The 17,123-nt window shown below is 41.1% G+C and overlaps 1 protein-coding gene across 1 annotated transcript in view; it reads right to left on the bottom strand.

The window, feature by feature from the left end:
- The window catches only part of slit3 (slit homolog 3 (Drosophila)), a 167,175-nt gene that overhangs the window by 65,914 nt on the left and 84,138 nt on the right, over positions 1-17,123 (bottom strand). Inside the window, exons 5-6 of the mRNA XM_058396991.1 lie at positions 13,222-13,293; positions 3,857-3,928 (exon numbers count right to left, since the gene is read on the bottom strand). Coding sequence (XP_058252974.1) covers positions 3,857-3,928; positions 13,222-13,293 — 144 coding nt within the window. The remainder of the gene's footprint in view (positions 1-3,856; positions 3,929-13,221; positions 13,294-17,123) is intronic.

Below are 17,123 nucleotides of genomic sequence, written 5' to 3'. Positions count from 1 at the left end.
TTTCCTGTACAAAAGTGGCTATAAAATATGCAGATGTCCCAGTGCTCTGCAGAGTGCTGCGTGTGTGTGTGGATGCATGGGTGGTTGTGCAAACGCAAATCTGAAACCTGAGGGCACTTTCCCAAGTACCCACCACATCAAAAATTCGTCTCTGCCATTTTTATTGCAGAGTAAACCTTTAAAACCCAGTTGAACATCTTGAACATATTATACAACGTACACAGCAGTACAGTCTGACAATCACACTACAGTCTGGATATTACAATCTTGTACAATAACAGCACTTGAAATAAAATATACCTCAGTCTCAGTTTCAAAATAAATCAATCTCATACACGAGTGCTTGATCCCGCTTTGCTTTCAGTGTCAAGTCCGTCCTTCTGCAAACGCGCCTGATTGACCAGATATAAATATTTTCAGTGGAAGTCTATGATTTCAGTGTTAAACGCCTGTTATTGTTTGAAAAGCAAACTCATGGGAGATATTGCTGCGCTCTTGACCTACGCCTTGGCTCGGCTAAATTTCACATTATTAAACCTTCTTCTTGGCTTTTCAAAGAGCCATGTAAATTGGTTTTGACAAAAATAAAAAAGATCATTTACTATCGTAAATTTAGCCCCACTTCAAAACGATGAGTGTTTTTCCAAACCATGACCTTGGTAATGTGATTTTTTTTTTTTTTTCACGCTGTACATCTGCTTGTTGCAAGAGCTGCAGATGATTAAGTGTTTTTTTTTTTTCTTTGCAGTGAAAAGTTTCACACAGAGAGAACACGAGGGTCATTTAGAGACGCTGTAGGAATCGTGAATTTTCAATGTCTCCACGATCCATCAAATCCGTTCAAAATTTGGTGGAATGGAAAAGACATGAAGTGGAAGACGATGATATTCCCTGTCTTATTACAGACGAACCAAAAAAAGACATCATTAGCTGAAAACCCGGACGTCAGCACAATGTGAAATTCAGGGGTCCGTTACACAGGTTGCGGCTCTCGGAAGCGCCCTCCCTGCAGATGAACTATTTTACTCATTAGTGTGCTGGCCGCAGCACTTTATCCAGCTCATTGAGATGCAAGGCATGCCCTGTCAGGGGGGAGGGAGCCTGAGATAGCTTTGAAGTCATTAGTTCAATCATTAGCGCAGTTATGTTAAATAGAAATTACAATTCATCACCAGAAAGGGCCAATCATTTATTTTGCGAGCCTTGGCAAGCATTAAATCACATGTAAGCAGTGGGGTACGAGAGGCCTGGGATTTGACACGTAGCGCTCTTACCAGATCAAGACTCTTTTCTAATCAGGAGTGCTTAGCATCCATAAATGGTGTTCTATCTATAGACCTGTGGACGTTTTCAAGTGTTTCTATGTGTAGGAACTACCTGGATTAAGCTGCAGCGCTGCTTTCAGACACATCCTAATGATGGTTGTGATGAGTTGAAAAGTTTGGCCTTTTGGGTTTTTAGCTATCAAAGGAAATGCTTTGAACATCTGACATGACCCAATAGATGGAGGTTATTTCTTTGATGCGTTTTTATCCCCGCCAATCTTTTATCTTTGTACCTCTACACCAGTGAAGACAAGAAATATCTGAGAAAAGAAATGTATTTTCTGAAAGCTTATTGTTATTTAGAATGATTTAGCACCTCAATATCCAGTGTCACCTAGAAGACACTGGCTCTTCTCAAGATTTCTTCTTCCTCAAGAAGTGTTCCCTTTCTTTCCCTTCCCCCTCCCTTCCTTTCCTTTCCTTTCCTTTCCTTTCCTTTCCTTTCCTTTCCTTTCCTTTCCTTTCCTTTCCTTTCCTTTCCTTTGCTTTCCTTTCCTTCGTTTCCCACCCTTCTTTTCTTTTCTTTTCTTTTCCTTTCCTTTCCTTTCCTTCGTTTCCCACCCTTCTTTTCTTTTCCTTTCCTTTCCTTTCCTTTCCTTCCCTTCATTTCCCTTTCCTTTCCACTGTCACTTCTAGCTTCCTCATTAGAGATCTACACCTACATCTAACTCTGTAAATCTGCTGTCTGACACTATAAAAAGCGCTATACAAATAATATCCCTCATCCACATTATATATCTGGCAAATATCTGCTCAGAGATGATCCCTGAAAACGATGGACAATATTACAGCAAGGCATGTCCTCAGTCTGTTAGCTATTTTGGTCAAGACTAGCCTTTAATATTGTATCTGACATCAGTCTATCTTTAGGGAGGGTTAGCTTTAGCCTTGTCATCGCACAGTCATGGCACAGGGAAGAGACTCATTAAGCTTCCTCTGAGAAACACTACTGCATTAATCCAGGAGATAAAAACAGCAAATGTGGTTCATGGACACCGTTCTTACCATCACTATCCTCAGAGGAGTGTGCCTAACACTCCCTAACACTCCCTAACATTCTCTAACACTCCTGTCTGCCATGCTGAGCTACCAAGCTATCAACGCTGATATTCATTTTTTTCCCCAGCCTAATGAAATCCTGCTTAAAAGGACATATAGAGTGTAAATTAATGATTACAATGCACCGAGTTAGCACATCATGATTGGTTAGCTGATACATTACACCGCTGGCGACGACCACATGGATGGATGGTTCAATCAGCAGTGAGCAGTGCATATTCATATTTCCCTGTTCTTCATGGCTGGGCATTTGTTAATGGGCTTGGGTGGAATCTGAGGATATTCTGTATTATTAATGAAAATTGATTCCTGACTCACTCACAGAGTTTGGCTCATGTTTTTTCTTTCCTCTCCTTTTTCCTACTGTTTGGTCATCCTGTTTTATGCTTTGTCCAAAGAAAAAATATATAGTCTAATTCCTGAGTGGCTTACCTTCTTTCTCTCTGTCTCCAGGCTCACCTCGCTGTCTATCTCTCTCGCCTCCATTCCGCCTCTACTGCTTCGGTCTCTCCCAATTTTTTAGCTCCTCAATAATGTCTCAGAAACTTCGGCCTGCCTAACGGTGATGAAGTGCTTGTGCCGTGGTCTACTCTGGATAAATGGACGGTGAGGCCTGCCCCCCTCCCTCCTCCCCTCTTCCTCTTCCCCTCAGCTCGTTTGGAGGATGAGGCTGGCACTTAGCGCTCTGCCACTGGCCTGATGGATGGGGCTGCGGTGGTGCTCAGCGCCTCCTGCTCTCTCCTTTCTCTCATATCCTGTGGATTCAAACGTGCTATCTTCAGTGTCACCGCAGTTTCTGCCTCCTAAGCTGAATTATGTTGCGGCACTGTCTAGGAATTCTAAGAACCCGAATCCCTGTCGGGTTTAGCGGGACATGTGGGTTACAAAGGTAAAAGTGATCAAATTGTCTGTGCGATATGAGAAGAGAATGGCGCAACAGGAAAGAACACTGATCTTCCTCTAAACTGATCCTGAGGATTTAAAGTGGATGGAAAGTAGGATTCGGAGTGGAAAGTATAACCGTCTCGACGGGAAACAGGCATGTGGATGGATGAATACAGAACAAAATACTCTGCATGTTTGGGAACAACACGGAAAAGTCAATAGGGACACAACATCCTGAGTGGAGGCGACAGCGTGATACGACAATGCAGCATGGGATGACAAACGAGCAACTTTCACTGTCGCACAGCCATTACGCCAACACGCGCACACACACACACACACGCACACACACACACAAGCAGTGGCAACAGATTGGACGAGGTGACACCGCTGCTGCTGCTGCGCCGCAGGTGCGCTGCACTTTCACGTGCAACACAGTTTGTCCTTTGAGGACATTAAAGGCAAAAAAACCCCAGCAATATACAGCAATACACGAATACATACAGAAAAGCAACAGGAAGGAATGATGAAGTGAGAGGATGTAAGAGAGAGAGAGAGAGAGAAAGAAAAGAGGAAATGGGACTCACAGTATCTCCAGATCGCGCAGGGCTCGGAAGGCTCCATCTTCAATGCAGCTGATGTGGTTGCTGTCCAGTTGCCTGCAGATGAGAGACAGGAGTCAGCGGTGGGTCTGCAGACAAGTGGGTGGGGGCTGAGGGAGGGGCACGGAGGAAGAGAGGGAGAGGAGGGTGGAGGAATAGGGGGAGGAGTGGAGGGGGGGAGGGGGTGCAGGATGGAGCCAGACACTCCAGCACACACACTAGACACACACACCGCTCTCACCTCCACAGTCCTCCCTGCAGTCAGGGACAAGGACCAAATGACTAGAAGTGGCCTGGCTGGCTGCAGCCCATCATATCTCCTCCCCTCCCTCCTCTCTCTCTCACTCTCTCTCTCTCTCTTACACTCTTTCTTACTCTCTCCCTCTCTCTCTGCCTCACCATCCCACTCTATTTCTCCTGCTGTAAAACATCACGGGGAAACAAGGTAAAAGATATAAAAAGAGAAGGAGAAAAAAGTAATGACGTGAGAGAGAGAGAGAGAGAGAGAGACACAGAGACACAGAGACAGAGATAAAGAGAAGCCGATGAGACACAAGGAGAGTGAACAGGAGGCTGGCTATAGTGCACGGCCCACCCCGTCTGTCAACTCTGTAAATATTAATTGCATTTTCTCTCCCTCTTTCCCTCCTCCCTCTTTCTCTCCATCCATCCATCCTCTCCCCCTCTTCTGCATTTCTTTTTTTTTTTTTAAAGTCAGAAAAGGGAGTAATTTCATTACATTAGAGCACCCAATCCATTACAAGCTTTTACCAGCTCTGCCACTGAAACAATTTCATTAAAGGAAAGGTTTGGTAAATCAGACTGGGTCACCATGTTCAACTCCCAGACACACACACACACACACACACACCACCCATTCTTCTTCCTTCTCTTGTCTTTTACGCTAATTTGCAGACCCCCTCCGTTTTTTTTTTCATGATCACCCAGACCACCACTTGTCCATTCAAAAAAACAGGAAGAGATGGATGTAGGTCACTACAAAAAAAAAATGCTGTTGTTGAGTCATTTGTTCAAGTCAAAGCAGCAGTGACATCTGACCTGCTACAGACCTGATGCTTTTGAATCTTTAGAGAGAAAGGGGCAATAAAACTGCCACCCGTTCTTGCTTTTATTCTTCCCTCCCTGAAAAGATGCCCATCTGTCTCCTTAAGACAAGAAGGAAGCAAATGAGATGGCCTACTACGAGCACATTATCTATCACTGTGGAAATAAAATAAGTGGCAGAAGCTGAATTAAAAATGGCAGCCTTTACCCCAGACTGATGCTTTTAGGGAAAGTTTACACACTTGTGCCAAATGAGTGTCTGAAAGCGCACTTGGCTTAGAGCATCCATCTTCGGTGACCGATTTCCAGAGCCGAAGCCGGTCCAGGGAACGCTGGCTGAGAAGCGGGAATACAGCTGTATGGGACACCAGCTTTCCACAGTGCTTCAGAGATGCTTAAAGATCTACAATATTGATTTGACCCTTTTCTAGTTTCAAATGCACCTGCAGGTAAATAGGACTCTTATTTGGTTAGATCCCTTTTTTAAGGAAATCTGGACTGACTCAAGTTTCTTCCTCATATTATTATTTTTTCCCGGAGCGTGAACATACAGAACTTTAATTGCATATGTGCTACTAAATTATGCTGGAGATCTGATATGTTTAAACAGTTAGATTGGAATTTACACTAGTTTGATATTGACGTACATCGTGATTTCGCCTCGACAGGAATTCATTTCTGCGGGTTTTTTTTTTTTTTTTTGCTCACACAAGCCACATTAAAAAGCTAATGTAACTGAAACTTGTAGAAATCATAACTGAAGACTAGGATTTAGGGCAAGTTTTATTTCCTTCCTAAGCCTTCCTAAGTTTCTTCATTACAAATTACAAGTGACGAAATACAGTGTGGGTCCCGACTGAAGACTGACGTTTTTATTATGTATAATGTATAAAATAATAATTTATTTATGTATAATAATACTTCCATTAAAAAAAAAAAAAAAAAACTATAGGGCATGCAAACTTTCCCTAATGGAAAAGGTTATTCCTCACACTCAGTGTTTTTGAGATGATTAAAACTCTGAGTGAAAATGAATGTGATGGATTTGTCTATACAAGACACTTGACTGTACTTGGGAGCGCTTCTTCTTCTTCGTTCCCTTCATCAGTTAGTGTTTTCTGTCCAAATTTTTCTTTTTCCAAATGTTTGGCATCAAGATTTTAAAATGATGGAGTTTTACATGCGAAATAAATACGATCCAATAGTTGCATACATCATACATATCTTAAAACCTATAAAAAAAATACTCAGATTTCATGCATGAATATGAATTTCATGTTAAAATCAGACATAAAAAAATCTAATCTGAGTTGCCTGTCTGAACTTAGATGTAGGTTTGCACTAGAAATGTAGCCAAAGTCATCCGTAGTGTATCAGTATAATACACGTCCAATAGAAGATCTTATCATAAATAAACATCCTGAATCCTTCTCAAGAATAATTCAAGACTCTTCGACACAGGCAGTAGTGACGACCCATTCATGCATGCGTTGCTGCCTGGCGTGTGCATATGTGTACGCATGTATGATGTCTGTGCATCTGTGCGCATCTGAGGTGGGACATGGTGGGAAATGGAAGTCCCAAATTTAATTTCCTTCAATCTAATTACATTGGCCTTTAATCATTGCAGGCATGGGCCGTATTGGCAGTTTGATGCTCCTGCGCTGCCAGTGGCCCATCTGGAGAGGGTCAGGAGAGGGAGGGAAGGAAGAAGTAAAGAGGAAGCAGTTTCCCCATCATCAATCTGTCAGAAACAACCTGCTGCTAACCAGCACATGCTGGAACTGGTAACTGTAATCTGACCTGTAATTTGATCATTATCATCTGGATCTGTATGAACGGCTCAGAAAAAGATACTGTGAGAAAGTCACTGGTACTTTTGCTAACCCGTGTTTTAGAACACTAGTAGTGGAGAAGCCTTTATGTGTGTCAGTGTGGGAAAACCGTGACATGAAATCTGGCAACTCAGCCAAAAATTTATGCGCTAAATTACCCTAAGGCATGACTGAATGTCAGAATGGCGCCCTATGATGAACTGGAGTATCATCCGGGGTGAATTCTCCTGCTGTGTACCCACCACAACCCTACATAACCGTAACTAAAATTCACCTAACACGTCTCTAAAACCTGAGCTAGCTACTTCCAGGCTCTAAGTCAAATAAAGTCTCACTCTATATTGCAGCTTTCATTCACATCGTTCTCCTTTCTAGTGTTATATCCACACACGGTATCACACACAATATGCTTTCTTCTAAACACTAAGTGAAGCTGCTGGCATGGTTGTGAAGATGAAATCAAAGACATGCTGACCAGCGCAGGAACAGAAAAGTATCCTGTAAGCAGTTCAACTATTATATCAAGCAAGTTGTTTCATTTCATCTTAACGCACACTATATCTATTTTAATCCATCTGAAGATAGATTTCTTGTCAGCTGTTTGGAACGAGGACAAATGACTCAGTGTTACTGTGTGGACACGAGCAAGTCCACTTTAAATTATCTGGAACCTGAAGAGCAACACAAAACAAACTGCTATTTGGTATCTTTTAACGCATAGGAACGAGTGGCATTGCTGAAGATGTACAAGCGAAGGTCAGATTTTATTTGCCCTAAGCTTTGCTAACCATTTGAAATAAAACAAGGGTTGTGTCTATGAGGCAACACACATAAATAGTGTTAATGATTCATTCGTTCACACAGGTTCAGCAGCCATCGTATCCTGGTCCGGGTGGCTTTAATGGGACATCAGTACACACACACACACACACACACACACACACACTCATTCAAGAGCAGCCTATCCACCTGCACACATGTTTCAGGAGGCTGAACGGAACCAGAAAACAGAGAAAACTCGCACGAAGAGAATATGCAAAACACTGCACAGATCTGTAACCAACTCAGGAACTTTTCTAACTTTTCAGACACCCTGGAGCTGTGAGGCAGCTGTACTACCTACTGCAGCTTTAATGTTGCTGAGCTGAAAAAAAAACCCCCCAAAACCCTGTAAAGCATCTACTACTACTACTACTACTGCAAAAACATATATTTTTATGTCTATTATTCTATATATGTGGGATATTTCTCTAAGGCTAAGAACTAAATAATGCTTGGAACAACAGCTATATCTAATCATAACCTCTGAACCAAAAATGTTCATCTTTTATTTATTTATTTTTTGCCAATCATTTTTTTTTTTTACTTTTATATTTTATTAAAATAGTTTTACTGTATGTTTATGAGGACATTTGATGAAATGAAAACACTTTCCATGCACACACACACACACACACACTTATCTCAGCCTCATGAAAAATTAATTCGCATTTGAATGAGCAAAAGCGATGTGATTAGATTTTGTTTGCTGTGGTGAGAATAAAGTGCGAAACGATACAAAAGCTAACACAGTCTGCTTCAACTCACACAAAGTCAGGAATTGCTTTAAAAATGGAGAAGTGTGAGGTCATGTTGCAGTCCCAGAAGAGGATTTTGAAGAAGGGAAAGAAATAGAGGGAGCTTGCATGCATTGCTGGTTCACACTGGTGCGTGTGTGTGTGTGTGTATTAGTTAAGGTAATATGCAAAAACATATAATGTCTTAAGATTTCTACATTTCTCCTATATAATAAAAAATCCACCAAAATAGTGTTGCATTTTTTAATGACCTTTATTTAAGGTCTATAAAAAAATAAATTAGACAATTGAATTAATACCCGTTATTGGTATTGAACGGTATTGAGCTTACACTAGCTAAAAAAAAAAAAATGGCTATGGCATAAAACATCACATCAAATAGCATAAATGGATAAATGGCAACGACTGGAACTGGACTTCGAAAAGATGTGTATTAGAGCTGGAAATATTCACATATAAAAAGCTTTGACTAGTGTTTCTTTTATTGGGATTCATTTTATTATATGTATACTTTATTACATGTATATTTACAATATACTATATGTAAGTGGAGTAAGTGTAGAAGTTTTATATATATATATATTCTGTGTATACATATACATTTTTTATACATATTTATATTTTATATACATATTCTGTATATTTATATACCCTACCTTACTTTATTTATATTTTATTTTATTTTATTTATATTATAATTTATTTTTATTTACCTACTGTGGACTTGTAGTTTTTATATTTTTTATATTTCGTATTTTTATATTTTACATTTTATCCTTGTCTTTTTTCTGTCCTTTTTTCTTTTCCTTTTTCCTTTTCAAGGGTCAAAACAAATAGTCGTGTAAGCATTTCGCTGCATTTCATACTGTGTACGATTACGTACGTGACAAATAAAATATGAATTTGAGTTTTTAGGAAACCAGTCCAGATTTTTAGTATAGGCAGATAATCAAGATTTTAGCATCAGGATTCGGAAAGAAACAGTAGCATTGCGTTATTCAGCAGAGAAAAGGAGGGGTGGGGGGGGGGGATGTCTGTAAAAAATGCAAACATTTTACATTTTTAATGAACAACACAACTTGAATCCATCAATTCCAAAATGTTATAAAATATTGCTATAAGTGTATTGTTACATAATGAATATTACACTCTGTCATTATTATATTATGTGGTAATGTTTTTCGGCGCAGGTGTACACAATGATTTAATAAAAAAAAAAAAAGCACAGAACATCGGCGTGAATTACGCCTCTGCGTTTTTTCTCCTAAAGAAAACCAGAGCGGAGAGTCTCTCAATCACACCTCGGCTGCAGGTGACAGAGCGTCCTCACCCCCACAGCGAGCAGGCAATTCATGCAGCTCTATGCTACATTTGCACTCTATGAATAACAATGTCACCAGGATGGATGTACCAGGGCCTCATTCACTATTAATCGCCTCTTCATAGACACAATAAAGCAATGCTCTCTCGGTTGTGCTGACACACGCATATAATACATGTGTGTACAGAGATCATCACAACCGGCTTCGGTGTATTATGATTGGAGTAGTGACATTCCACTCAGGGAACAGCGGAGACCTTAAAGCTCTCGGCTCGTACGATTGACTAGAAGCAGTGTAGCGTGTCAGTGAGACGTATATAGAGACCAGCTATGACTGGAAATGCATACGGGTGAAACGGAGCGCAGCAGATGCAGGCTGGTTAGCTGCGAAAGGCAACCCGATGGCGATATTAGCCATATGGCCGCTCGGCAAAAGAGGGCGAAGGATGCTGACTCGAGCAAAGTGTGCTAAGGAGATGTGGGGAAGGTTATGAGAGAGAGAGAGAGAGAGAGAGAGAGAGACAGAGAGAGAGAGAGAGAGAGAGAGAGAGAGAGAGAGAGATGTGATTCTTTATCAGCCGCTACAGCAGTGTACGCCAGGCGGACATTAAGACACAGAAAGTATATGAAAAAATCAATGCTTTTCCTGGACCAGTGCCTCTCTATTGTTTCCTGATTAACACACACACACACACACACACACACACACACACACATGCACACAAAAACAAAACAAAACAAAGCCTATTTCAGCTATTAAATCAAAAGTCACCTTGCTGTATGTTTTTTTTATTAGCTTGCTAGGAGGAAGAGCAGGTTTAATTCCCCTTTCCTCCCCTTTTCCCCAGTGCCGCTATTGGAAAAATGAGCTCGTCTGCTCGGTGCTCACACTCTGGCCATCCATGCGTGTCCGTGTACATGACATCTAGTGAAAGATAAGCTCTCCATGCACTCGCTCAGAAACCATTGGAAGGGAAGTTGGACATAACTGTCAAGCATTGAAATGCAGGTGATGGGGGAATTTTGAAAAATGGATATGAGTGGGAATGCGCAAGCGACGGGGTGTGCGCATTGATTTAGAGACAGCAATGCCGAGAAACCGTATGTGTGTGTGTGTGTGGGTGTATGTGTGCGGGGAGAGATTCATCGACCCACAGTGATTAGTAAACATGCGCATGCAGACAGAGAGTCGTTTGACGCAGGTCAGCAAGGTCAGCACGGGGAGTGACACTCATTTAACTGTATTAGACCACACACACACACACACACACACACAAACGCAATTACTGTGCACAACCTTGCCATTAGCTAATGAAAACAGTGGTCTTCCCCAGACATAACATACTGACTTTTTCTGTTTGTTGAATATAAAACCAGTCAGTTTTACACACCAGTTTGTCAACAGAAGTGTGGGTCAGACGTGGGTCACAACAAACAAACACTCTTTCTTTATTTGTAGCTGTGACATCAAAAGATTTGAAAGCAATAACTTTGTCTACGACCATATCAAAATTGGCTCATATTCAAGATTACTTTCATTTAGGGCTGTAGAAAACATTTCGAAATGTCGCTTTGTATCGAATTTTCATCGCAATTATTCAGCCAAATAGAGTTAATTCACCTTCTTTATCGAAATTGCGAAAATGATGAGATTTCTCTCTTCTATACACTACATTGTGAATTACAGACTTCACATGAATCCATTTCTTAACCACAATCACAGTCACGCTCTCTGAGTCATGCTAATTAAGTGTTATTTGTTGAAATGTTAAATCAGTGAACAAATTTGTCATCGCTGTAAAAACTCATGAATGGAGGAGATCAAACACTACTCTGTAACATTACCCAATTAGTGAACTTCAGCTAAGCTTGCCGAGTTTTCCGAAAAAAACGGGATGTCGCGAAGTCTTTTATCCCTTTTATTTCACAGCAGTTTATCAACACTATCATTTTAAAAAAAAAATATATATCGCAGAACTACATATTTTACTTATTATCTTAATGAACAGCCTCCGTTTTTAAAAAAAAAATCCATTCATGTGTAGCATCCTTCACACGAATCCCTGTGTACGCTGTTGCTATAGAAACGATAACGTTTTACAAGGAGCGCATTCATCTATTTGAATTATGGTCGAAATGCTGTGATAGAAAATTTATCAACAACTTCTGACCAACCAGACTGGAGAATTTAACAGCGCTGTGGTAGAAAATATGTCTCGTTAATAATGTGCAGCAGTACTTGAAAAAAATAATAAAGTTGAAAAAATATTTCTACGTGTTGGAAATTTTTATATCCCGGCCTTATTCTGTCTTATTGATGTGTTTTTAATCTAACGCACAAAATATCTGACTTCATTAGCATTTGTTTCCAGTCATCCTAGTGTTTTTTTTTTTAATTTTATTATATTTATTAAAATCATTCTACTCCTCAACATGTTTAATAATTATATCTTAACACAACTGTATCCATTTCTCATTCATGGTTTTTTTACAGCACAACTGTTGGCCTCTGCTGTGTTATTTGAACTCATATAAAACACTAACCCTGACACTGAATATCGAGCCCAGAGCAGTAGGGAGAGGTCAATTTTCAGAACTCTACGCTCCAGCTCCCAGCATGGAGCACGAGTGTACTGATCCCTGAAACTGGGCTTGGAACACGAGCACTATCAGATAAAGCAACGGCGGTCTCCGAACCGCAGCGCAGCATACATCTGACGATCACGAGCTGGGAAATCGCGTACAGGCCGAAGGTCAAATACCACAACTGATCTTTAACTACAAGCAGAGGGAGAGGCTCATTATGCGTAGCCTTAACAGTTACGCTCTTGCACACATTAAGGGGAACTTATCAATAATCTGGATGGTGTAGCTCTTGCCCTGGCCTTCGAGATGTGCGGTGTAGGAGGGGAATGCGACGTTTATTGTTGAAGGCAAGAGATTGAGGATGCTGGCTCACGAAACTTCCACTCCTTCTTCGTGGTTCAGAACCACAAGCAAAAGCAATGGTACATAAGAGAAAGGCTGAGCATTCAAACGTGCATACACACACACACACATACATTCCTTGAGTGTTTTGGCTTAAAGCCTGCGTCCATTGTTGGACGTGTTGCTTGTCTATCTTCATAACGAGCAGCTAGGAAAAAAGCGCAGAGCCTGAATCTGTTACTGCGAGCATAAATTTGTCAAAGTCCATTAGTGTAATTGCAAGTGGTAGGGGAGCATTATTCATAGCAATATCCTGAACACATCTATCTTACTGAGACGCACTGATTAACTGATTCCTCATGATTGCTAAGCTTATCAAGTATTAAGACAAATGATTCAAGGAACCTAAGCTATAGGCATGTACTGTGTCTCCTGGGAGGCAGGGGAAGCAGCTGTCCTCTTTCTGTTGGTGAGATAAAGTAACAGCAGAACTTGTGCTAAACAGAGGAGTGAGGGACAACTTTTTCATTTCGCTCTGGCTTAATGGAGCGGCTGTTTAAATCTTTTTTTAGGACGACAGCAGTTTAGAAGAGAGGTGCATGGTGCACGGTGCAGCAGACTTACAGGTTCTTGACGTTGGTGATTCCACGGAAAGCCTTCCGAGGTACAGCCTGAATCTGATTCTCACTCAGGTCCCTGGAGAGAGAGAGAGAGAGAGAGAGAGAGAGATGAAATATTAGGAGGATGTTTGAAGTCACTTCACATTTCAGAGAAGCAGAGAAGCATCTCGGGCCAGATGGGTGTTGAAACAATCCGGCCTTTCTTGAATGATACTCCTTTGCTTTGAAGTCTAAAACAAAATTGTTCAACAGACCATAAATGTCACATCTTGCTTTTTGTCTTTGAATCCTCCATCACTGTGAATATGTGTGAGCATTTGTGTGTGTGTGTGTGTGTGTGTGTGTATACGCATTTCTCCCACATGCATTTCATTACTCTGAATGAAGATATTACATTCACATTGAGTAACATGACAGTAGGAGACAGGGAAAAGAAAAAAAAGATAAAAAGGAAAACCTTTTTTATGGGCGTACTACACACACACACACACACACACACACACATGCCCCAAATCAGTATTAATGGTCTACATACTTTTCTTAATGTTCGAGTTAGGAGCCAAATGATTTTTGACATTTTGAAATGGTTTTGCTTAACTCTATTAAGCTTGTTTGTTTGTAGGCTGATAACGGCAAATATAATTTGAAAAGCAGAATGCAATTACTTGCCAGAGAGGGAACGAAAGAGATATGGAATATCGGCCCGGCTAATCGGAGCGTCTGCCTCTTAGTCATGGCTGCAACACGTAACATGGAGAGAACCGAGCTCGGGTTAACCCGTCTGCCCTTGCTACAACCAATTTCACTGATAAACAATCAGGCACGGATCCAAACACTCAGAGGAATTCTGCCAGGCTCGCTGTGTGCTCCGTAATGATGTATCAGCTATAGGACTGCCAGCAATTTCCTCTTAGGAGAATTATACAAACAGCACTTATTGGACCCATGTTGCTCTTTTGCTTCGCCGGAAAATCTGATACGCACGTGTTTTTAGGAACCAATCAAGTTTTATTAGTGCAAAAAAAAATATTAATAACTCTGTTATGCTTTGTAGTGAAGGAATATAGATTTGTGTCTGGCTGGCCTTGATTGCTTTTGACATGTTCGACGGCCTCGCATCTTTTTTGGCTCGGCTCATCTCGGCTAGCGCTCCGGGACGCTTGATCGCTTTGACGTGAGCGGCTTGTGCTTTTATATAAACATCCTTTGCTCATATGATCCTGATTTCACATGAGTAGGAAAGTGAGTAGTGGAGCTGAAAGCGCAGGGGTCCAAGTCTGCTGATGACTTGTATACCGGTTTTGACGGCATGAATGCAAAGCAAGCGTAAGAAACGTAGGCAGAGGGAGAAGATGTGTTTTATGGCTGCGCTTTTAATTCTTTATGAGCACCGGAGCTAGGCCTGAGATTCCTCTCCACGCTAAGAGGAGAGGACTTCCACGGATAATAAATGTTTTATTGTTTTGTTTACTCAGCTGGATTTTCCCGCCCATCTTTCTGACGAAAAAGCAAACTGGCCTTGTTGAATACGAGCAGATATGAGAAACTGTCGCTCTCTGCAGCTGTGATCAAGTCGGTACTCACTCTTCGAGGTGACAGAGAGATTAACTCGTGGCCGACGACGGGAGACATTGTGGCAGTAAGCAGAATTAGCTGACATTTAATGAATAACAGCCTGAAACTTTTCATGCAGGGGCTATAAAGTGACACTGAAGGTTTATGAGAGGATTTTTTCTGCTAGATAAAAATAGCTATGCACACAGTATTTATTTCCTTCAGTGATGGTACAAGTACAAAAGATTTTAGCCTTACAAACTGGATCTCATGTTCATACAGAGAATCATCTACTAGTTTGCCTACAGATGTGCCTTAGGGAAAAGAAGATATTTAGTCTCTCTCTCTCTCACACACACACACATACACACACACAGACAGCATGTGTGTAGGGGGCGAGTGCATTCGTCTCCCGCCTCTGACAATCTGCTCGCAAATTTCATTAATTTTATTTTCCTTTCGCCCTCCTCCTCCTGACTCACAGGATGGCTGCCATAAATCTCCTATTGATTCCATTAAAGCCTCCCATGTCCAGACAACCTGGCAGCACCAAAACATATTACTGATAAAAGCTCAACAACACACACGGATAACAGAGCAGGAGTGCAAGGAGAATCCGTCCTCGAGCGGACGACACGAAACACATACAGAGAAAAAAGAATTAGGCTGCGCGTGGGTCAATTCTAGTTATCGCATTTCCGTAAATGTCATCCTTCATCTTTCACCTAAAAAAAAAAAAAAAAACGGAAAAAGGAATTGAATCAAGTGTTTCGGAGCTGGATTATTCAGGCCGCGTTTCTCACGATGTTTACTCGCTGCAGGAAACGGGCGTAAAAGGCACAAAGGCAGAGTGTGATTGTCAAAGACAAGCAAGGATAAAGAGCATATTACTGTAACACGAACACAGGAAAGCATAGAAGCAGTGCTGCTCTTCCAGATCAAATCACAGCCTCGCTCAAAGACACTCTTTTAAAGCTGTAAAGTCAAAGCGGGGATCTATCTCTCTCCATTTTCCTTATCGCGAGCAGAGCGGGGCAAAGCAGGAGAGACTTATACGTCTTCTGCCGTGTCTGTGCTTCACCTTCTGTCTATCACATGATGCCTCTGCAGAGCTGTTATCTGAACGCCACGTCCAGTCTAAGGGCTACGGTTTAACCTAGTGAAAACCCATAACACACACACACACACTCCCTATAACCCCCTTACACACTCCTGATCACCTCAAGCCTATTCACACACAATACACACCACTTCTAATAAAATCCTTACACACTCCCATCCTAGTAATCCAAATCAGGAATGGATCGAGCCGATGCTTTACGTCAGATCTGTCACACTGGTCATCATCATTAAGCGCTTTATGACTTAAATAGATCATCATGGACGCCTGGAAAACTTGATCCGATACTGGTCCGTTACCGTTTCTCTGGAATTGGATTGGAATGTCCCTACTTCCTGTACACCGCTAACCCCAATAACCCCACCTCCACACTGTGAATAACCCTGTTCCCCACAAACACACCACCAGCACACCCTTAACCACACCTTTACTTTCACTTGAAATGCTTTCCATGCAAATCCACATCATACACCCTTAACCACAAGAACACACACCCTGTAATCCCTTTCCACATAAAAACTCCCCAATACACCCCGACCCACATCTATGACAACCCATTCTCATTACTGTACACTCTCTACACCTATACACACTGTAAACCTCCACCACACCCGCAAGCGACATCGTATTAGACCAGTTAGCATATTAACATCACTCCTCTGGCTGCCCGTTTCACTTAGAATCGACTATAAAATTTTATTACTGAATCCGTTACTGGTGTAGTGACTTCATCCATCTCTGAACGGCCGATAAACTGTGTTCTAAATTTGTGCCTTAAGATAATCTAAAGCTCACCTTTTCCAAATATACTGCAGCAGGGAAGCAGCATGAATCAACATGAAGCAGACTTTTGCTTTTATGCACCAAAGATCTGGAACGCATTACCAATAATCATGCGTCAAGCTCCATCTATTACTGATCTTTAATAAACAGCCACAGACATATTCTTTTGACTGTAGCGTTTACTGCCATGTAGCTTTTACAATCCTTTTATATTTGCATAGTTTATGTTATTCGTCTTTCTCTCACTATTATTTGCTTTATTATTATTATTTATAAAATGCTATTTTATTGCTTTATTATTATTAAATATTTGACACTTTTTGACTTGCTTTTGATTCTATATTTCTACACACTATAGCTGTTACATTACAAAGCAATTTGAGCTGTAAAAGTGCTATACTAGTGCTAAATAATAATAATAATAATAATAATAATAATAATAATAACAA

This window comes from Hemibagrus wyckioides, linkage group LG08 (genome assembly GCF_019097595.1).
Source record: "Hemibagrus wyckioides isolate EC202008001 linkage group LG08, SWU_Hwy_1.0, whole genome shotgun sequence".
Taxonomy (NCBI): domain Eukaryota; kingdom Metazoa; phylum Chordata; class Actinopteri; order Siluriformes; family Bagridae; genus Hemibagrus; species Hemibagrus wyckioides.
Note: the sequence above shows the minus strand (reverse complement) of the source record. Positions and strands in the feature narration are given on the sequence as shown.